At 38.3% G+C, this 22,966-nt stretch overlaps 1 protein-coding gene across 6 annotated transcripts in view; it reads right to left on the reverse strand.

Annotated features, from left to right (window-relative positions):
- Positions 1–1,447: 1,447 nt before the first annotated feature.
- LOC144643505 (fibroblast growth factor receptor 2-like) overlaps positions 1,448–22,966 on the reverse strand; it is a 34,706-nt gene continuing 13,187 nt past the window's right edge. For 3 of the 6 annotated variants that reach the window (XM_078502780.1, XM_078502781.1, XM_078502777.1), the window contains 11 exons: positions 8,758–9,045; positions 8,210–8,587; positions 7,146–7,622; positions 6,736–6,900; positions 5,867–5,977; positions 5,348–5,532; positions 4,892–5,014; positions 4,607–4,718; positions 4,142–4,238; positions 3,194–3,299; positions 1,448–2,648 (listed from right to left, as the gene is read on the reverse strand). In XM_078502780.1, coding sequence (XP_078358906.1) covers positions 2,535–2,648; positions 3,194–3,299; positions 4,142–4,238; positions 4,607–4,718; positions 4,892–5,014; positions 5,348–5,532; positions 5,867–5,977; positions 6,736–6,900; positions 7,146–7,622; positions 8,210–8,587; positions 8,758–9,045 — 2,156 coding nt within the window. In that variant the 3' untranslated portion in view covers positions 1,448–2,534. Of the gene's footprint in view, positions 2,649–3,193; positions 3,300–4,141; positions 4,239–4,606; positions 4,719–4,891; positions 5,015–5,347; positions 5,533–5,866; positions 5,978–6,735; positions 6,901–7,145; positions 7,623–8,209; positions 8,588–8,757; positions 9,046–9,304; positions 9,338–9,873; positions 9,949–10,421; positions 10,707–14,023; positions 15,154–15,205; positions 15,514–15,550; positions 16,143–22,966 lie in introns of those variants that run through there. The other 3 variants (XM_078502779.1, XM_078502778.1, XM_078502782.1) reach the window with 3 other exon arrangements.

Here is a 22,966-nt window from a genome sequence, read left to right on the forward strand (position 1 = left end):
AGTGTACCTGGTATAGCAAATTACGTAGCAAGTGTGTCTGGTGTAGCAAATTACGTAGCAAGTGAACCTGGTGTAGCAAATTACGCAGCAAGTGAACTTGGTGTAGCAAATTACGTAGCAAGTGTACCTGGTGTAGCAAATTACGCAGCAAGTGAACCTGGTGTAGCAAATTACGCAGCAAGTGTGCCTGGTGTAGCAAATTACGCAGCAAGTGAACCTGGTGTAGCAAATTACGTAGCAAGTGTGTCTGGTATAGCAAATTACGCAGCAAGTGTACCTGGTGTTGCAAATTACGTAGCAAGTGTACCTGGTGTAGCAAATTTCGCAGCAAGTGAACCTGGTGTAGCAAATTACGTAGCAAGTGTGTCTGGTGTAGCAAATTACGTAGCAAGTGTACCTGGTGTAGCAAATTACGCAGCAAGTGAACCTGGTGTAGCAAATTACGTAGTAAGTGCACCTGGTGTAGCAAATTACGTAGCAAGTGAACCTGGTGTAGCAAATTACGTAAGCAAGTATATTTGCTGTAGCACTTAGGTTTAGAGTGATCCCAATAAGTCCTCCTGCAACCTTCGTGCAACGGTTGATATAATCGATAGTGGTATCACATTTTATCGCAAGTTTTTGTTCATTTCTCTGTTACCATGAAAAATTTTCTATAGACCTCAAGGCTTCTCTAAGTGACCGGGGGCGGGGGCTGCCCCCCCTTCCCCCCAAGTAACTTCCAGAATAACGATATCAAAACAGCCGCCATGTTGGATTTCAATATTTTTCCAAAACGCCAGAAAACCACCCAAAAGTACTGCGAAGTACTCAAAATGAATAAAACTGTGCTTAACAACCGTAAAAAGGTGAGAATAATTGCATTAAAGTTAATTTTCATTTATAGAAACACGAAGATTACAAATTTGGGAAAACATGCCTGTCAAAATGCCGTTGCCATGGTGATGTCAAGTTCCTGACACAAAATATTAAATTATTCCCAGATAAATTTTAGATATTAAAACCCGCAAAGTTCCTTTCTCCACTGCCAGTTAAAATCAAAACAGTTTCTACTTGCAAAACGTTTTTTATTATTATTTAAAGATTGCATTAGTTATTAATAAACCTGATCACTCTGTGAATATAGATACATCTGTACGTAAAACATCCCCATTTAACTGAGGATGTGCTTTTTTACTTTTATACACAACTTTTGCGTAGTCTTGTTCTCTAAGGGTAAGAATACAAGAGTACTTGCTCTGCTTAGCTGACTTGAGTCTTGAAAATTCTGTACAAATATCCTCGATAAAATTAGGGTTTACTCTGTCTGCAAGACCGGAGTTTTTGTGTTTAAATCAAAGATATGTAGTTATAATATTTCCTTTTAATGGGTTGCTGATGGACTGCGAGCAGTCCCGCAATTCTCTCTTTCATGGATCGTTAACCTAGTACCGAGCTTTTCTTTACAAAAAAAATCCTGGGACCAGGGGAAAACAAGACGGACGGCGTGCAGTCTGGCATTCTTCATGACGACAAGGTTTACGACGTAATCTTGTTTGGCAAGTTAATATGCCAGTACCATGTCCTATGTTGTTATAATGAGGAGTATTTCCTTCCTCTTAGTCTAACTTCCGTGTCAATATATGATATTTCTTTGGTAGAGGGAAGGAGGGTAGGTAAGATAGAAAACGATAAACTTACAGGTAGGTTATTCTTTGAGGAATTCCATATCACTTAGCTAAATTAATATTTTGCTTGCTCAGTTGAGTTTGTTTTTAGATGTAATTTGATTGGAAGTGATGTTCGAAGGAAATATTCGACACTATAATTTCTGATACTCCATCCACACAGAGGCTGAAGCTGTTAAGCTGCCATGGTATAAACGTGGCTTATTGAGGCTTCCAACATTCTTAAATTAACTAAAACATGGTTCATTTAAACGGGGTATACGCATAGCGAAAGGTACCACGATCTAATAGGTCAGGTCTGCTAGTTACATCAACCGCACTGACACTTTTATGTTATATCGTAGTTTATTTCTGTGGTCTTGAGTTACTAAGCTGTTGTGGATCATGGTGTATTAGCCTCGAACCAAGATCTTCGGTGGATGAGGGCAGTTTGCCTCTGTTAACCACGAGTGAAAGCTTGCAATTAAAAACGCTGGCTTAGAAAAGCAAAAATATAAACTTTCCAAAGAGCAGCTTTTCTATATCGTTGGCTTTGCACTTCCTGTTACTGCACACTGCTGCTGGTTGTTATAACTAGGCCTTCTTTCCTCTTGTTCATGATCCGCTTGTAAAGAGCTCCTGAGTAGGCACACAGTGATGGGTAATGTTTCTGTTGATTATGGTTTCACAGTTCTGGTTTGGCGCTTTTTCCTCTCACAGTGAACAACGTGAGAACAAGCTTCTAACCATCTGTGTACTACACTTGCGTCACGGTATAGTTTACTAATGCCATCAGCGTTTCTTGTTAACGAGTTTTACCTATAACTCAGTTAGCTTGAGAGAACAATAGGGACAATAGATTTCCGTTTCTTTCTCCCGGTGTGACTGCTAGCATGAAGACTCTGTTACACCATCATTATTAACGTCAGAATCGTCCGTTATGGGCGTTTCCATGTCTTGTGCTAAGTCGTCAATGGATTGGGCCAAGATTTCCAAATATTCCTGTTAAATGGCGGAAACGTACAGACATTAGCATGAAACAAGAAAAATGTGACAAAGATTTCGCATTTTAGTGTCGAATTATTCCGGTTGTGTAATGAAAACGTTCATTGATTGTGTTGGTTATTACTTCATTGGTCTAAATGATTGAATTAATAATTAATTTTCCCTTCACAGTGATCAAAATCTTCCATGTAGTCCTCACGATTACAAAAATAATTTGCTACACTGAACGATCGCAATTTGAACAGAACGAAAGTTTTAAAAAGACGCACATTAACGGTGACGTAACTTTATTAGGTGTGGAAATACACTCACAGGTACTCCACAAAGAAGAAATAAACAAAAACAAACACAAAAATGCTGACAAATCAACATGAAACAGGTTAAGGGTTGCTAGCAGACAAGTGCACTTCACTGAAGCTTGAGTGGATTTATACGACTTTAATACGTCTTGTGCTTAGAAGGAAAGTAAAGTCTGATTTACCGAAAAAGTGATATTGCTTACTGAGAAGATTAAAATAAAAACCAAAACGTACGACACTTACTTTGCTTGTCATAGATGACAACATGGCATCAAATTGTTTCCTAAGTTCTGTGAACGACGCTCTGTTGGTGGAGTTTTCATCCCAGCAGTTAAGCATGATGTCGTATCTGATATACAAATAGAAAACATACATAACTTTATCGTGGTAGATTTAGTATTCTTTATTGATAACATATTGGCTCAGAGCTTAAACAAAGGAAAAGGGCTATTTTACTACTTGTAAGAGCTACGCTAATAATAGCGTGATAGTGATCGAATGACAATCGTGTGTTTCGTACTGCGATGGTATGTCCATTTGACCTAGGCCTGGCTAATTTAACTGTGCCGAATGAGTAACATTCCCTTAGCAAATCCTTTGTTTGATTGGAATTCTATCTATTATCACGTTAAAAATTGAAAACGCCATTAGACGATAAAGTTTTAAGGAGAGCCTTAAAACTTTAAGTCACTCGGTGACCATTGTGGCTTCCTGACTGGTTGACATATTTTGCGTTATCAATGATAACACGTTGGTCACGAGAACAGGAAATTACTCGACTGTATATCCTGAGCAACTTCCTGAGTGAACCAGCAAGCAAAAGCTCAATTTAATTTAAGGCCAGGAATGTGACCGCCACCCACAAACACGGTTCTTAATCGCACAGAAGGGCAACTAGGATCGGAAAACGCTATATTTGGGAAACAGCTCAGTGCAGGATTTCCGCTGACACAGCCACTAAGCAATTTTAGGTCAACAGATTGCAAAATACTGTTTTCCCGTGTTTAGTGGGGGTGCCACTGCAGCTACAGATAGACAAGGGTAAGCCAGCTTAGAAATGATTGGGCGAATGAGGCTGTTTTGTTCTGGCTTCACGTCTTTCTGAAGATTGTTTTAGACATGATAATTATATTGCACTGTTTCCTGTCTTAAATTTTGTGTAGCAATAGAAATGGAAAAAGGCGAACTTACATATTACTTGGGCAGTTTTGAGGCTTTTGCATCCTATAGCCAGACTTCAGTAGGTCGAACAGCTTTTCTACAGGTATTCCTGGATATGGAGAGCCCCCTAAAACAACAACGTTGCATCTTTAGTTGTAAAAAAAGATATGATTACGTGTTCTTAATATCTCTAGGATTAAAGCATTTGAGAGTTTGATTATTTTCGAGTGCTGGTGAACAAAACGAGTGACTGGCTCTTACTTTATTTGTGACATGTTAGCAAACGATAAGTGATTTATTAGGCTAATCGTAAAGTTTCGTTTCGACGTTTTCTTCCAGAATATTGTAACTTTATTTTTTAGCCGGCCAGATTCTCGTTGCGAGAAGATAGTGGTTGACCTCTCTGACGAAAATAACATCAATGGAGTGACTTGCAAATAAAACCGGTAAAGAACAAGTTTCGGAAACCTTGTATGTTGATGTGGACGGTCTTACCGAGAGTGAATATCTCCCAGAGCAGTATACCGAACGCCCAAACGTCACTTTGTGTGGTGTAGACTCGATCAAACAGTGCCTCGATAGCCAGCCATTTTATTGGTAGCCGACCCTGTGAACATTAAAGTAAGATTGAGAAAATCATTAGTGAGACACTAAACAAATTTAAAAAATTATTCATAGTTGAAGCTAATGCTTTTTTCTTTGCATAACAGTCTTTCTCCTTTTTCATTCAGTTCATGGCTTCGTCTTGTAATCATTTACATTCTGTGTAAAAACACTTACATCGGTGGTTTTTCTGTAGTACTCGAGGTCTCTGACATTCCTTGCCAAGCCAAAGTCAGCTATTTTCATGACGTAGTCTTCCCCAACAAGGATGTTTCTGGCCGCAAGATCGCGATGAACGCACTGCATTTAGAAAGAAGACAATTCAAATCAGCATTACCAGCAAATACATTCAACTCCCATTGCATACCTTCACTAAGACCGTTTCCGGTTCTCGCCGAAAGCCCACAGTGACACGGTGCACACTATCCCCCCTATCTTTCATTAGTTTAAAAAAGTGACAAACGGTTAAGTTAAGGCTAAGGCACTAAACTATAAGCGATTCCTAAAGGCCTGGTTCAGTATGGTGTTTTGAACACGCCCTTAAAACGTCATTTTCTTTTGCGCAAATGTGGTCGTGGCCTTTGGATAAATGTTTCTCTTGATTGGTTATTCTATGATTACAAGACACTCTACCTTTCTTGTTCCAAGGTACTCCATTCCTCTCGCTATTTGAAAAGCAAATGACACAAAATCCCTCATAGTGAGGGAGGGGCCAGAATAACTCTGTCTGCTGTGCTGGTACTCGGAAGGTCTTCTTTCTCTCAAGAATTGCCGAAGATTACCGTGAGGTGCAAACTCGACAACGACAAACAAAGGACCTGAAATACCAGTTTTATACTTGTAAGTAAAGTTTCCGGGCCTTTTTCTGACATGACATAACATAGCATAACATACAATGTACAGTTATGCACTAATCAATAAACAAGCAACAGTGTCCTATCAGGTGTAGGCGAAGGGAATGCCTGCTGGCACTGATGCCAATCTCTTGCAACAAAAATGTCGACAGCAGACAGATTTTAAGGTATTTGTGGATCAAAAGAATAGTAATGAAGTAAGTATTGGTAATGCATTTTCACCAACATTCTTTGCTTATGTGAAGTTTACTAACAAGGAGTAATCGAATACCGTGGAAAGGAAGATAGTGCCTCTCACCATTTTGCGTGCATGCACCAATCAAGTTAATGATGTTCTTGTGCTTTCCAATGTCCTTCATCGTGTCCATTTCGGACAAAAGATCCGCCAACTCGTTCTCAGTAGCATCAGCTGGAAAAGATGACAAAGCATTAACTTTTAACGTAGTTGTATTTGTAATAAGAGTAAAAATACAAATGGTATGGTAAGTAGTCGCAATCGTATTGTAAATAATTGCATTGTAAGCGTTTCTTCATAAAGCAACCCCTGTTATTATTTGTATTATAAGAAGCTGTTTTTGTTAGAAGTTTTTTCTTTGCGTTTAGTTTAAACCTTCTACTGTCTTCATCCCCTTGTTATACGACAAGAGACAAACAAAGATTTCAGGCGAACTTTTAAAAAGACAAGTTACAATATTTATTGCACTTTAGAAATGTCTGTCGGTGTTACTTTATCACGGGCTCCAGACGTAAAAATATCTATGAAACGTTAATGTTCATATCAACGTAAAATGATGAAATTTTGATGTGAAAGTTATGCTTTTTGTTATCCGTCTCATCTTGCCTATGCAAACCGTTGTTAAGACTGGTTTCTTCCAATTTTTTCCAGTTTGTATAGGACAGGCCTAAAATATCTGATACAAGCAGAAAGAGCTAATCAAACATTTGCTCTATCTTTCTCTGGATCTACCTCTATCTACATTTTACAAGAAAGAACTAGCGAATACAGCCGCCTCTCATTCGCTCCCGCTACTAGCGGGAGCGAATGAGAGGCGGCTGTATTTGCAGGCTACTAAAGAACATAGGGCGCATCTGTAGATTATAGCTGGAAAATTCTACTTGGGCGCATTCCTGATTACCTGCTTGCCAGATTATACCTATAAAACATACCTTTGAGCATTTTCACAGCAACTGAACATGTTGAAGGCATGTCAGGCAACCCTACAGCGTCACCTCGCATAACCAAGCCAAAGGCACCTTCACCAAGTTGTTCTCTCAGCGTTATTTGAGACCTGTCGATTTCCCATTCCTCGTCACAAGGCAGCTCATAAAGCTCTGCGTTGAATAGAAATTATACGTAAGTTTAAGATTTTGTTACTGAATCGTTTTTGAGTCAAAAGTTATTTTTTAAAGGGACTGGGGGTGGGAGGGGGATGGTTAAAGGGGAATATATTTCACTTTTCCTGAGTAAATCGTGGTGTCACTCCGCGCTAGCGTAACTTCTGTTACAAAAATAAACAAGCTCTGAACGGGATATTGCAAAACATAAGAGTGATTAAGAATTGATGTCCATTCTTTACCTTCAGCTATGTTAGAGTCAATTCTCGACGAAACTCCTGAAGAAAATCGTGACCTATAGCTTCCAGCTCTGTATTTTAATAAAGGTGTAGTAGAATTTGTAGATCCAGTTGAACTTAATCTTCGCCGTGGAAGCGGCGGATAAGTGAACGTTCTAGTAGTTCCATCAGTTTGATTGGGTGTTTCAGGTTCTGATGGTATAAGGTTTGATGATGGTGGAATATTTTCCATGTCATGTGGTGTCATTTCCATTTGAGTCTTTAAATCATCAGGAACCTTATCCTTTAGTCTCTTGCGATAACAGATAACAAACACGACAACTGATATAATTGCAATAAAAACAACTGATGCCAGAAGTATGATAGCAACTAGGGCAACTTGATTTGACTTTATCTTGTCATCCTGGAGTGGCATGTTCTCAACAGGTGAAGTTGTCCCATTTTGTAAAGGCTCGTCTATTCCACCTGTAGTTGTCAAACCTATTAATAGAAGAGTAAAACAATCTTTGACTTGGCATGGTTTCTATGGATTTAAAACAGCTAAAACGGTTGTAATTTCAGGGGTACTACATTAACAACTTGTAAGCCAGAAAAAGATGCGTAGTTATAAGAGTGAGATGGATGTACCTATTTCACTTTAGTTAGTGGTAAATGTTATGCTCATAATGTCTCTGAAGTCTGGTGATCACTGCTTACATTAAAGCAATAAAACAACGAAGTACTTTAATAAGAAAACACTGGACATAATAGTGAAATCAGTTAAAACGCTGACCCATGTTGTTCAAATTGCCTTATACAAATGAAATTCGTCACATTGGAGGGTTCATTAATAACTTTATTACTTTATCTTAATCTACTTCTTTTCAAATTGATACTTCTGTTTTCCACTTCAAAGAAATATAAGTTTGTTTGCGAGGGAATAATAAAAGAGTAAGGGCATAAAGCATTCACTCAATGATTGCATGGTGACCTATTTTCTTTGCTGCAAAGTGTAATGATACAGAAAAAAGGAAAACATTTGTTTTTTGCACTATCACATCGATTTGCGGTATTAAATTTCTACTAACCTTTTGTGGGAACCGTGGGTTTCACATATTTGCTAAGGAAAGCACTGTTGTAATCCTTGCCTATATGGTTGCTCACAAAGCAAGTGTATAGTCCAAAATCGTCCTCTGTCACATTAGTTATTCTCAATTCAACACCGTAATTATCCTTAACTTGGATAGTCTTGTAATAGTGTGGGTCTATAAGGCGATATGATCCATTCATCAAATCATCGCCAAGTTTCGGCATTGATGTTACCGATTTGTCCCATTTCAGCCATCTAAAATCTGGAAGTGTCCCACTGACAAGCACAATGCATGTCATTGTTGCATTATCCCCAATCTGTACGGTTGTGTTCTTTGGAAGGCTTTTTTCTAAGATCGGCCTTGATCGTGGTTTAGCTGTTGAGAATATGATAGAAATTTTTTTTAAATTAGAATATTTACAACTTTAAGAAGAGAACCTAAGTGATATTGATTTTGTGAAAAATCAGCAAATTTATTGTTTTTACGTTTCCATTATGTATCAGTAGGTGTGTAAATTTACTACATTTTTATTTAGCTAAACTTACCGACAACCTGAAGCGTGTAAGTGTGATTTATACTGCCATATGGATTGGACACTATGCAGGTGTACTTCCCAGAATCGTCGGGCACTAGATCTTTCAGTTTAAGGTACCAAATTGAAGTGTTAAGATATGGGTCCATTCGTCGCTTGGGCATTTTCTCTCCGTCTTTTAGCCATGTGTATTTGAGAGGTGGTGCTCCAGTTGCTAAACACTTTAGTCTGATCGAGTGTGATGCTGGCCATGCCCTAAATGCTCTTTTTAACATACTTGGATCAGAAAAGGTTGGAGCTCCTAAACCAAGAACGAAAATTATATATCACCAGTTAGAGTTGGTACATAAAGCAAACATCTATCAGGTGGTGCACAGAATGCACTTCTCTGAGGTAGAGCCTACATCTTGGCTAACAATGAAGTTAGCCAAATCTTTGTTTGTTTGTTTTTGCACATTAAGATTAGGGCCCTCAAAAAGACTTCAAGTCCCCACCCTGGAATGACCTAGTGACTTGGCCATTATTCAGTTAGATATTTTTTAGAGATTACGGACACTCACTTGATTCTGTTGTCCTATAACTCGTTTTGACATCTGAAAAAAAGAACACATTACTATTAGCCTTAATCTTACAAGATGCCGGTTAATAAGCATGTCACACCTAGCAAGCAGTTGCTTGTTTTTTAATAGGAATTATCAAACGTCTGAAATCTGTATACAAATGCACACATACAGCAGTTTACTTTTCTTTATTACTCCTCAATATACCGTTGCAGATCATGAGCATAAATATATAAAATAAAATAAATCAACTTTGTTTTACGAGGGTTGCACGTAACAGTCTTCGACTGCCGGACAAACCTGTGGCCCTCGGATTCCCGATCGAATTGGAATTTAGAAGTGTTGGTTTTTTCCTAGACTCGATGATTTTTCCTAGACTAGGCATTGAGGTTGGAGTTTATGAATAAAATTCTACGGCAGTGCAACTACTCGAATGAACTTGTTAAGTTGTACTTTTCAATGGTGACGTTCATTTGTAGCAAGTAACAATTTTAATTAATTTGTCAAAAATTGTACTTTGGTAACTTGAAGAGGTAAAGGGTAATATTAACAACGTTCAGCCAACGTACCTTGAGCTCGCGCCTGGGTGGTTGGTACTTGAGTTGTTGATGTTAATTGAGAGGTCGAAAGACTGGCTGAGATTGCTGTTAAAACAAATTAATGTTAGCAATGTTGATCACATTATGCTAAGTGGCTGCAAGAAAACGTGGTCGGCATTGGACTTATTGTCGTTACTGTTTTACCTGATCAAATTTCTTGTAATTTTCTTTTTAAAATTTTCGTTCATTTTCTTAAAATAAAATTTGCAGATAGTGAAGACCTTGAACGTTTTTGCTAGGGTGAGGTAGGGGTGAATGTAACGGTTACAGTAAGTGTAAGAAAAAACATAGACGCGAAAGAGCGAAAACAAATAAAAAAAATTTCAAAGTTTGACCAAAACAAGAACTAGAGCTACAACAGGTTTGTTTGAAAAGTTGCTAAATTCTAGGTTTTAATATGTTAACACCAAAAATTGTTTGAAAGCCTTAAAGTTATTTGCTCTTTTTTTAATTTACTGTTTTAGGAGGTCTCTTTGTCTCTTTTCCGTCTTGTATTCTCTCTGCGTTATTATGCCTACCTTGACGCACAATGAGTGTTAGAGTCAAATTTAGTTTCCCGAGAGCATTTTCAGCAATGCAGGTGTAGTTTCCTTGGTCACCAAGTCTGACTTGCTTGATCTTTATGGTTTTGTTGCTGCTCAAATTCCTTACTCTTTCTGACAGCTGCAAAGGCTTGCCATCTTTGCTCCATGTAATGGTCGGCGGTGGCTGTCCCGTTACTACACATCGTAACCGTTTGACCTCTCCTACCTCAGCGTCGTACTGAAGTTTTGGAGTACCTTGAATGCGCGGTGGATATTTGTCTGTAAAGAAAAATCACAATCCTTTAATTTTTTAAAGCAACTTGGTTTTGTTATTATCTGACACTGAACATTTATTACTGATGTTACCAGCACTTATGTTGTCTTGGTGTGAAACCGATCCATATCAACGAAAACATTACGTTTTCAAAGTTGACTTAGCATTATATATAATAGGCTAATGCAAAGTCTAGGAAGCGGATTTTAAAAGAAGAGCAGTTACCGCCGCTTAAACTGAGAAGAATCTAGAACTTTCCCTGCAGGGCAAAACAGTGCACGCCAAAATATATGACTCCATATATATCCCACGTGTTATTTATGGAAGTGAATTGGCGCAATTTAGACAGTTAAAACTCTCAGTACGAAAGGCATAAGTGTTTATAGACCGCCCTGTATTAGGATGCCGAATACAAAATAGGGAACACATTAAAGTTTACACATTAAAGTCATACGTAATACCCAGTTAATTACTTTGTTTGGCAAACCCAGTTGTCTGTTTCACAGACTAACTGTTTGTACATGTGTAGTTACCTCTAAAATACTAAAAGTTTAGATGATTACATTTGGCTTTATAGAAACGTTATTTTCGGTTTTCTTAATGGTCATTGCAATATAGTTGATTTCTTTTTAGAGAGTATTGAGCTTGTTCAAAATTTACATCGCGCGAAATGTAAATAGTAGTAAATTTGAAAACAAAATATTTATTCAGTTCATGGCGGCGATGGAGAATTAATCAAAATTAGGAATCGTGTGTGTTAATATGCTCCACAGCTTCACTTATTTGTTGATTGCGCCGGAAATTCCCGTCATTTACTTCCACAGACAACACGCAACTGTACTTTCAGTCTGCTTGTACCCGACACAATCTACGTTCTTTGTTTACATTTCCTTTATGGCTTTTTCCTTTATACCAATCCTGTTCATCTAGATCTTTACAAAATAAACGAACTGAATAGTGTATCGAACAGACGCAAAGCAGGCCTTTCGAAATAAAAGAGATTTATCGCTTGGAAAGGTGGTCACCTGATAGGGTAACTCGACGCATTATAAGTCCTATTCAAGTTGCGACGACAGATCAGAGCTTTCTCGCATTCGCTGAATTTTAATCTGTAAAAAGAAGCAAATTGGATGAAAGACCCGAAACATGTTCTTCCATGCCTTGATGTAGATCAAGAACCCTTAAACGTAGTCGGTGGGAGACAAAATTGAGTCAGCATCGTTCATAACAAGTACAAGATTGTATTTTTGCTAACTCGAATCATAATAAGACCTATTCAATTTGCGACGACAGATTAGAGCTTTTTCGCATTCGCTGAATTTTAATCTGTAAAAAGTAGCACATTGGTTGAAAGACCCAAAACATGTTTCTTCATGCCTTGATGTAGATCAAGACCACTAAACGTAGTCGATGCGAGACAAAAATTGAGTCAGCATCGTCCATAACAAGTACAAGATTGTATTTTTGTCTTCTTAGAGCATTGTGTTCCCGCGAGTGCCAGTGTGTTTTTCGACTCACTTTGTCGAATGTAAAAAAAAATGGGCATTCTGGGTTATCGTTTTCTCTGCTCTTTACACTGCTCTTTAAAACGTAATTGCATTTATCATCAAACGTGAAGAGTGTAAACATTAAACCCCAAAATGTTTCCTGTCTATTATTTTCGAGGAAGTGATGGTCATTTCCACTACGCAATGAACAAGCTGTTGACTGAACACACAACAGATAAAATCCGTCAATTTGGGAGCAACTCTAGAAGAGATAACATAAACTGGCCGAGGAAAAAGGAACATGGGAACCGTTTTCACAAGTAGGCTCTGATGAACAAAAGGTTTCTCACACTCGTACTGTGTACAAGTGAATTCCCATTTTCCGCTTTCATCTGGAAGTCTAGTGTTGAGAGAACTTTGCCAGGAGCTATTGAAGATATGTGTTTGATTCTTCATTTGCCAAGAAATTTTAAAAACAACGAACCACATCACGACCTTTCTGCCCTAAATTGGCCACTAGCACCATAACATTTTATTGAAGATTCAATTTTTTAAAGTTAATGTTTCGCAAACCGCATGACATCGCTTGTTTCCGCAAACTCGCACCTCCTGGTAGAGCTCGAGTTTACGTCTTTGAGGTTCTCAAATAAAAAGAACTTTAAAACGGCAAATTACATCACGACCTGCTGATTCGCTTTGATGTTTTTTTTTTTACAAACTCGCACCGCCTTTTAGCAAACTTTGAACTTGCGGTTTATGACAATTTTAAGACAGCAAACCGCGGCATCACTAAGTGTTGATTTTTGCAGACTCGCATCGCCCGGCGTGGATCTACCTAGAACTTTTAAAAAGTTCTCTGTTCCTGGGTAGTAGACAATCTAATAGTAATGTTATTTACATACGTTGAGAGCTAACGACCTTGTGAGTTTTGGACTTTATTCACCATGCTTGAACAACTTCTACTTGATTAACGCATAATTTGCTGCGCCGATTACGATCGATCTTATAATGAAGGTCGCTTATGCGTTATAAACGCGCTCTTTCTGCTTACATCGCTCAAAAGGACAGCTGAATCCTTCAAACTTTAGGCTAAAGGTAGCTTGGCCAAAGGTAGCATTTGTTGAATATTCGTATTGAAAATACGATTACAGTATGTTCCGATATCGGTACGATTTGGGATATTGGCACCTCTCCGATAAAAACAAAGTGCCATAGAACGATCACGAACACAGAATAATCCTCCGCAAGCAAATGATTGTTCCTTTCGAATACCGTTCTACCTAACTAATGACTATAACCTTTGCTTATAAGCGTGTAGAACGCAAATTTGCACCTTGCTTTATGAATGATTAATAAACGTGAGTACGTAAGAAACAGCTGGATAGACCAGAAATATCACAAGGCACAATGGCGAACACAATGGAAATGGTAAACAGCAGCTTAGAGTGACTCGAACGTCTTATTTGCTTTCTACTTCTCCGTGCTTAAGAGTTGAACAAACATTTGGCGCTATATGTCGAGCTATTCAATAAGATTTCCTTTGTCCCTGCTCGCCAGTAACGAGTTTTTCTTGCATGATTCCAATGAATAGAGCCATTGATCTTGACAGTATTACCGAAAATTGATTTTTGAAGCGTGACGAGATCTCGTACACGACTTTTAATGCTGTCCTACAGAACGAGCGGAAATCGCTTTCGTTGTGTGGTGAGCTTGAACAAAGATAAACCAGAGTTAAACAATTTGGCCAGAGTTAAACAAGGAATAGTTAGGCTAGGAACGCGTAGTCTCTAGAATGTGATTGTTGCAAAACAACAAGTATGTAGATATCCACTTACCGGGTTGAGCAGTCTGCGTATTGATAATGAGGTTGACCAACAATATCCACCAGCACCGCTTTGCCTTCATGCTCACATCAACCAAGGTCTTCCTTTACGAAGTAACATTCTGTACGCCGTTGAAAACCGGCGATCGATCGAGCGGCTGTTGGTTACTACGAAAAGAAATGATTTTCCTTGATGAGATGATGCTATGTGTCCACACCGTCGTCTCAAGTTGCCTGGTTTGTTTTAGGGCTGCGCAGACAATTCATTTGCTTGTTGTCAATCTGATGGCACAATACTGACGTAGTGCCAAAGAGCAAAATACTTCACTTTGATGTCAACGTGACAGTTTTCCCAATTTCATGAGACTGATATATCGATAGCGAACAAATCCTTACGGAAGGTTCCGATAGCCAAATTCCCTTAGTAATACAGCGCTAAGCACCGTCAAACAACGACACGAATTCCTCTGTAAGGGAATTTTGATTGGCTTAGTGTTTCGCTGGTCTCGGTATGTTGGCTTTGGTCGAATTCTGTGTGAAATTTCAATGGTTTCAAGTGACAAATGGCCACGCCTCTATCAATCATGTCAAAATACAAAGGCTGTCAAGTACACACGCGTTTCCGGTTGAATAGGGTTCTTTTACCCTTGGGGTAAATTTATTATTCAAGCCCTAATTACTTCATCTTCTTTTTGGAAGCACATTAGCAGAGTCCTTGCAAATTCACTTAACGTCTTGCCTTCTTAGTGGTGTAGACAACCTTGGAAAGAAATCTCAGCGAAAAGCAGAAGTCGTTTGATATATCAGCGAGCAGAATGTTTAGTGAAGGTACAACTGCACAATAGCAGTCTTGGAAAATTAAAAAGCAAATAGTCGCAGGCGACGGAAGACGCTAATCCTTATCACTTACGCTTTTTCCCTCTTGACAAGCTTTGTTTTATTTGCTTAATGACAAAACTTCTACCACTACACGGTATTTCAACAACATTCCTCCATCCTCTTGGGGTTTCTCACTAAATAGCCAATACGTGTGATAACAAACTGTTTACTCGAAGTAAACAATCGCGTCTGTATTTACATGAGTACGGCCACTTCAAGACAAAGGCTGTTGGCAATCGTGGTGGGAATTATTTCATTTAAGTAGTGTAGCTAGAGAACAGTTGCATCTGCTATGCGAATAAACAAACCGGCCTACCTGACGACCTCGCTACCTTGCACTGATTCAAGACTCGGTATAGTTTCGTTCCTGAACGTTGTAGGTAGAGCGAAAAGTGAACGATTTGAAGTAGAATGTAAAACTTTCTGCTGTTCTCCGCTGCACTACAGCGAGCTACGGATCTGCTAAGTGAGATTAGCCGCAAGTTCTTATTCCAGCTGTAAAACTGTAATGCTAATGGGTCGAATGTTTGTGCCCGCGTGTTTTAAATTAACGGTGTCTCCCTCGGAATGTTTTTGTGAACCTGCTTATCTATTCCAATCCTCACCCGAATTGTCCGGATATCTATTTCATCAGCAATTATTTTAACTTGATTTTCGTTACCTCGTTGTTTTAAAAGGCTTATGTAGTTCCTGGTGTCTTGTTATCTTTGTTGGGAAGCTCTTTAAATGTGCGAAGATTGGTCTGGTCGTTTTGGTGTGTTTAACTTTGCAAGCAGGAGGGCCGCTAGAAAGTTTACTGACAAAAATAGTTTTACATGGATTCCTATGAGAAACACGAGATGCAACACCCCTTTTTGTGGGTGCTTATCGCTCTCATCTTTCAGCAATTCAGCCTTGGATTGCTGTTTTGTCAACCTAACCTATACCATATCTTGAAATCATCTGAAATTCATGTAGTTCCACCATAACGGAATTACAGAAATTCTGTTTCAGCGTTACCGACTACCGGCCCGAAATGTGTCCAGGAGCTAAGTTTAAACTTTTTCACGCTGTGAGATGTACACTTAACCCTGTTACGATGCTCTTGAGTGTTGTAACTAAAACCAAGATCGCCACTTGTTCTTTCGATCTTAAATTGTCACTGCTCAAAAATGCCCATTTTGGATCTATTAAACAATGCATGTATAACATTTGCCAAACGTATGGTTAGAATTCCAATATTGAAAACATTAAAAAGCTGTTGACTATTTATACCTCTCGGAAACAATAGAACTGGGCGAGAACTAAAAGGTGTTTTCTTGAGGGGGCATCTTTGGGCAGATGGCCAGTGCTAATGTTTTTTTTGCCATAAAAAAACACCAAAAAACTTTCAATTAAGAGAGCTTTATCTTTAAGAGATCTGCATTTTTCTTACGAAAATCTGTATAAGTTATTATCGAGCCGTTGAAATCTGATAAATTGAAATTGTTTTGTTTTTTAATTAAAAATAGGTTCTTTGACGACTTCAAATACAATGGTTTGTCTAGTGATGAATTATCGGTTCATGTTCCGACAAGAAACGAGATGTCTAGCGTCTCACTTTAATAAACTATGAACTAGCAGTAGGCATGCTGTATGCTTTGTGTATGTGTAACTTATCCAGTGTTGACATTAGAGAAGGAAGTGCTTGAAGTAGTACAACCTTTGAAACGGAAATTACACAGTAAATGAACACGTGCCTTGAGGGCCTACTTTGAATTTTGCGTTCGGCAGCCCACGCTCAAAATGTCCAGATCTTGGACGTTTCTTTGATCACAAACGAACCAATTTAACCTGTGGCAGATCGCTCAACACTTTGATGTCCAAAGAGAGCTGTTAGGCAGGATCGGAATGCGGTTCAGCAAAACCGGTGTTGATGGATGGCGTTTCAGAATTCGTAGCCGGTCACCTGGCTGGCGCCAGAGGGAAATGAGCAGATCACATTTGTGATCTCGGGATGAACTCATTTGCAACTAAAGAATTTGTTTACATTTGAACTTGACTCTTGGAAGTTCATAGTACATTAAGTAAAAGATACTTGTTTTTGTAAAAATTCCGCTTAGTCGTTTCTAGTTCAGCGCACTTGTTTCATGCAAATTAACACAGTTGCATTAAAAGAGAAGTGATAATCTATTTGTGGGAGGAGTTTTTGAAGCTGGTGTTTCAAAGAAAAGAGAGTAATTAGTAAAATCAAGCCTTTATTTCCCGATCATGCTGTAAAATGCTTGTTACAGGTGGTTAATTACGCAAGTACTAGGAATATGTTGGAGCGTGATGTTCGTAAGAATGTTGTTTTATCATTTTTTTCGTCACACATAAGCCATATGAGTAAATATGAGTGAAATGAAAAGGTACGGATTTTAACTCCCGGGTCTTAAACTGTCAATCTTCTGAGAATTAACATGAGAGCAAATATTACTACTCAAATATACCCCTTTGTCCTGTGGGTTTGATTAATTGGCCTATGTTTTAGGGAAGTAATATTTGAAGTGAAAGGCTGCAATGAAGGTTGAAAGCGCATAACAGATTTCCTTGAAAGTGCAGTTATGCGCTATGAGAAATGTTCGTGCAGTATGGAGGCAAATGTCGGATTTCGATCAGGTCAGGTCTCAACGAAATAATACTCTTATCTTGCACGCGATTCTTTATAAGTGGTAAGTGAAAAGCGTGTGCCGCGTACAATGAAGGCGCCTTGCAAACTGCTTTGCACTCCCAGTCGTAATAGACTGCTAGCAGCCCCTTTGCCTCTCAAAGTTTGACGAGCGATTGTAGTTACAACGGCTGCACTTCTAGCGGTAACAGAAGCACCAACAGAAGGACGCATTCATATTTTGGAACTAAAACTAAGCTACGCCGGTACCTACTATCTTACACTTAGCCGCTGCCGGGAAAAGTGCCTCTCCTTTCAGTCTTTTGTTTTAATCTCGGTTCGGGAGCTTAAGATGAGGATAACTTTAGACATTTGGCGACTTTTTGGTGGGAACTGATTGAGGGCGTAAACCGAAAGGAATGAAGCGTCAAAGATTTTTTAAAATCCTTATTTGGATTGTCAACTTGGCGGCGCGCGGGTTAATAGCACTGCATTCCGCCAAAGCTGGACGGTGTCCAGAGCAAAGGATAAGTGGGAAAATAGAGCTGTTCATTCTATGATACACTATACAATGATCCAGCGTCCGTGAGTCCTTTGGAGTTGAAAGAGAAACCTCTCAGTGAAACCGCGTTAATTGGTTGTTTTTTCTTCTCAAACCATCTGCTAGTTTTTCAGGTTCGTGAACTGAAATGAAGACGCAGTTTTCCTAAGCCGTTTAATTAACTCAGTAAGCTGCTAAGCGGTTTCTTAAGTTCTACTTTCCGGCTACGTAATCTACGAAGTCGTCAGTTTATAATCAATCTCGGTCTTGTACAATTTTAACCATCTCTATTCCTCTGTGGTTTGCTATCACCTCTGCTGGTTTTCTACATTTATAAATTTCTTTTCATGGCGTACGTTGCTTTTAAGAAAATCCTTTTGGGATAGCATGACATGTTAACACTAAAAGAGTTTAGATTACCATTTTTAAGCCTTTTATTCTTCCCAAGAGTGATCAGCACCAGATTTATCGTTACATATCAAGCCATCGTCAAAGAGATTGTAATGACGATAGCAAATAATATCGACAATATCAACTACTGTCAGGAAACGAGTACTAGTTAATGGCGGATTGACTGAGCCCGCAATTTTCGTCCTGAAGCCAGTTGCTAAGCAACATGACGTGTCGTAAAAGCGCGGTGATGACCTGACAACTGTTGCAAAGCTCTCGAGTGTTTGTTTTACTTTTTGATTGGATGACAGCTATCGGAACCCTTCAAGTGCCTCTAATTGGACTGAGGAAAATCTTCCCATATTCTCAAAACGAACATTAAGAGCAATTCTAGTCCATCAGTGACTGAAATAATTAAATTAATATTTCGACTTTGGGACTGAACTGACCTTACTTATGGACTGGCCATGCACTATCTATAAGAATGGCAAACGACAGAATTCTCCCTCTCTAAAACGGATAACTTTTTTTATGAATACAGCTATAAACGTTATAAAATTCCCTGATAGGAAAAAAAAGACAAAAATAGTATTCGGTATGTTCCTATCCGCAAAGTGAGCGACCGGAGTAGTTTTGTTTAAGATGGTAGTTGTATATTCAGTTATAATTTAGTCTCCTAAAGGCTGGCAAAATATGGCCTGCCGGCTGCCGGTAATAATCTAAGAAGGTGTAACGTTAAGCACTGTATCTTTGCACCATTTTGGAGAAAACTATGCTCCTATGTTCAAACATCACGTGACATCACACTACTGACACTCTTTATTTAGGTTTACGTCATCCACGCTGATCAACTCATCAAGGAGAAAAGCGCCTGAGAAGGATTTTCTCATCAAATATAGTTATAAAGAAGGTGCAAGCTTTAAATTATTTGTTCGGTAATATAGCCATCTTTTTTTCTTCAAATAAAACTTATTGTGAGTTTCTATCTTGCGAATTACCGGCTGAAAACTGTTAAGACATAATCAAAGCTGATCCAACAACTTATCTTTTTTATCGTCGATACAATATTTTGGTTGGCCGAGGCGTTCTTTCTCGTGAATTTTGGAATGGTTACAAAAGGCCTTAGGGACTTGAGTTCCTTTATACTGCAATAACACGTCGGTTGCCAAATCTGTGAGAGAAAGGGAGTTAAATTCTGTCCTTTACGTATGACAATATTTCGGTTCAATATTTCGGTTTGCCGAGGCGGTATTCCTCATGAATATTGGAATAGTCACAAAAGGGATTCGAGTTACTTTATACTGCAATAACATGCCGGTTGCCAAATCGGTGAGAGAAAAGGAGTTATATCTTGTCATTTACGTATACAGCACTCTTCATATTTTACAATATTTTGGTTGGCCGAGGCGGTCTTTCTTATAATATCAACTGATTACATTCAATCCACGTCTCGTTATCTTTCTAATTTTTATCTTCTTGTTAAAAAAAAGACAAAGAAAGAAAACTTCAATAAATTGATTGATGCTTGATTCAAATTTCGTTCTCTCCCACGTTCTTCCAGAATGAATCTTCACAAAATGAACTTACACGTTTTTTGAAGATCAATTAATTAACGAAGAAAACTCAGTAATGGCCCGCCCGCAAACTTTCCTCTAGTTTATTTTTTCAATTTTTACAAAGTAAAAATCGGTTAACTTTTAATTAAAAATTAAATTTGAGTGATTTAGGGATTTTGGAATTGTCATAAAAGAGACTTCACGGTTGCCAAATCTGTGAAAAAGGTGAATTTTATTTTGTCAGTTATGTATTGCGGCGGTACTGTTTGGTTCTTCAGTGGTCTCTGAATTAACGTTAGAAATTGGTGTGTTTTATGCTAGTTGTTTGAAAGCCCTTTCAGCTCAACTGTAAATGAAACCACAAAGGGGAATAACAACTACTCGTTTACTTTGTGCTCGTTGTTTCTGTTTCGTTTTAGTCACTATGTAATACACTACGTGATCACCTATACCCATAATACTGATAACATTGCCCAGTTAATAGAGATCTGAAAATAAACACACCCCTCTGTAACTGACCCAGTGGAACTCGACCCAGTGGAATATTTTCCCCTACCCAGTGAAAATTATTTTGAAATATGTGAATGCTTGCCAAATGAAAAAGTGAATTTCGTGAATACTCTCTCGCATAATATATTAAGGTGATTTATACTGACTATACTAAGGTACCTTACCTTAGAGTTAACTGCAGTTTTCTTTAAAGACTGTAAACCGCATGTTAGGTCGTCCAAAATGTTTTCCACGATTTCAAAATGGTCTTGCCTCTTCCCTGCTTATTATTGCCTTTCACTAAATTTTTTAACGTAAATATCGTTTCTTTTTTTTATGTCGACAGGTAGATTGGCAAGAATTTAGCAGTTTCGCTGACAAAGATTGATTCGGTAAGCGGTTTGACAGGCATACAATAGCGTTATCTGTACTATCTATATACCTGAGGGCAATAGGCAGGTGTTCCGAATGAACTGTCTTCTTTACGTTTGTCATCTTATTCATCAGCAATGGAAATTTCCACTTTGTTGTCATTCATTTGTATTAATTCGTCACTAGTTGTTTTGGATATCAATAATGTAATTGCTCTTCAGGGCCGGTTATGAATCTTTTACAATTTCGGCACGCATTTATGTTTTAAGATTTTCAACAATTTCCGAAACGAAGTCATTGGTGAAAAATTGAGTGGTAAAGGACTTTTAGTGCAAGCTTTAAGTTTGATAGTTTTAACTGAAAATGCGACGAGGGTGTTTCCGAGCTAGAGATAAATTGAAATACATAATTTGCTGAGCAATTAATTGCAACTACTTTGCATTTCTGATATCTCTTGCGCCGCCTACAAAGTCGGTGCTTTCATCCCACGCAAGGGAGGAACTTAAAAGTCGGTTTTTGATTCTAAAGTACCACTTCAACCTGTCGAAAAGACAATTCAAATACAACTTTTTTATCTTGTGTGAAATATTGGAATGATATGGTGATGCGTGCTGTTATAATTATCCACGTGTGATTGGAGGGGCGGACAAACGACAGTTTTATCAGTCTACTTCCCTATCCTCCGGCTATAATTAAGTTGTAGATGAATTCAAAACAAATTGCATGCAAAGACGCCGAGCACGTACGCTATAAAACAAATAGTACTAACACTAAAACGAGTTGATGAAAGAACACATATCGGAAGCAAAAACGTCGAAAAATTAGGCGAAAAGTGAAAATTTTAGTTCCTTGGTGTAAATTGCAGAAGTCACTTAGTTTATCGTCTTTATCAAATCGAATCAAACGTTCGCTATAGCTCTAAATCGTAAAAATAATGCCTGATTACTTGTTAAATGACAAAGTTCCGTTGTGAATAAAACCGACTGAGTAAAAACCTCTTGCGAAAGACATTGCCTCCGGTCGGCATTTTGTCGTCACAGAGATGTATTATTGAAAATGTGCGGGAATGGAAATTGGGTCTAAAGCTCAATGGATGATCATGTACAAATAAAAAATAATATAAAGACAGTAAAAGTGTACTTTGTTGACATCCAATCCCACCTCGGATGTTTATATTGCATCAAGCAATTATTACATGTCCACGAGATCGGGAAACTAAACACGACGATATCATGAAACTCTCCCTTTTAGTAAATAAATGCACTAATAATTCCTGTTTAAACACAGTGAAGTTTTCCATAGCTGTATTTTTTTTTCAACTCGGTAAAAGATGTTTTTATGTAAAAGTGACTTGATTTCTCGTTGTTGATCATTTGCTTAGTTCTTGTGTTATCTGTAAGCTTTTTTTGTGTATTGCCATTTTAGGAGAAGTTAAACATAAACATACATCTATACATAATTTTATCTCGATTTTCAGATACTTATATGATGCCGTCATATGCACGAACTAGAGCTAGCGGTTTCTTTTTGGGAATGACCAAGTAGTCTTTCTTCTTTGAAGTAAGCTCTCGAAAGGGACCATTCAAAATTCTGATTTGTATTAGTCAGCACTTAAATAAATGTATACACTCAGTTCTTGATCACATTTAACGTAAACAACATTAACTTTTAATGTTCGTTGATAAAGGTCTCGAAATAATTTGAATTCAAAGAAAAATTGGTAAAAGCTCAACTAAGCGTCCAGCCTTTATTGTTTCAGCCTAAGTCACTTACAAAGGTTCATTCTCGTAAACGCCAGCTTCAGTTACGACCAAATTTTGAAATTCCCGAGGTGGTCGCTTACGAGAGCTTTGGCTATGACGTAATCTTACAAAGTGCTTACTTTCTTCCGCCATGTTAAAATCTTTTGCTTATGCTATCTTAAATCTTCAAAACTTTACATACAGACTATCAGGGCCGCGCCATTAAATCACCAAGCGAATTACATGCAGAGGATCGATAGATCACGCACTTCAATTGGTTTATTGGCGACATGAACCACATGCCTGTTGGGAGAAACAGAAAGAGCTGGCATAAACTCCAACCACGTGTGTTTCTTCAACTTTCCGTTTTCAAACTGAG

The sequence above is a fragment of the Oculina patagonica genome, chromosome 2 (assembly GCF_052425735.1).
Source record: "Oculina patagonica isolate OP01 chromosome 2, crgOcupat, whole genome shotgun sequence".
Lineage (NCBI taxonomy): Eukaryota > Metazoa > Cnidaria > Anthozoa > Scleractinia > Oculinidae > Oculina > Oculina patagonica.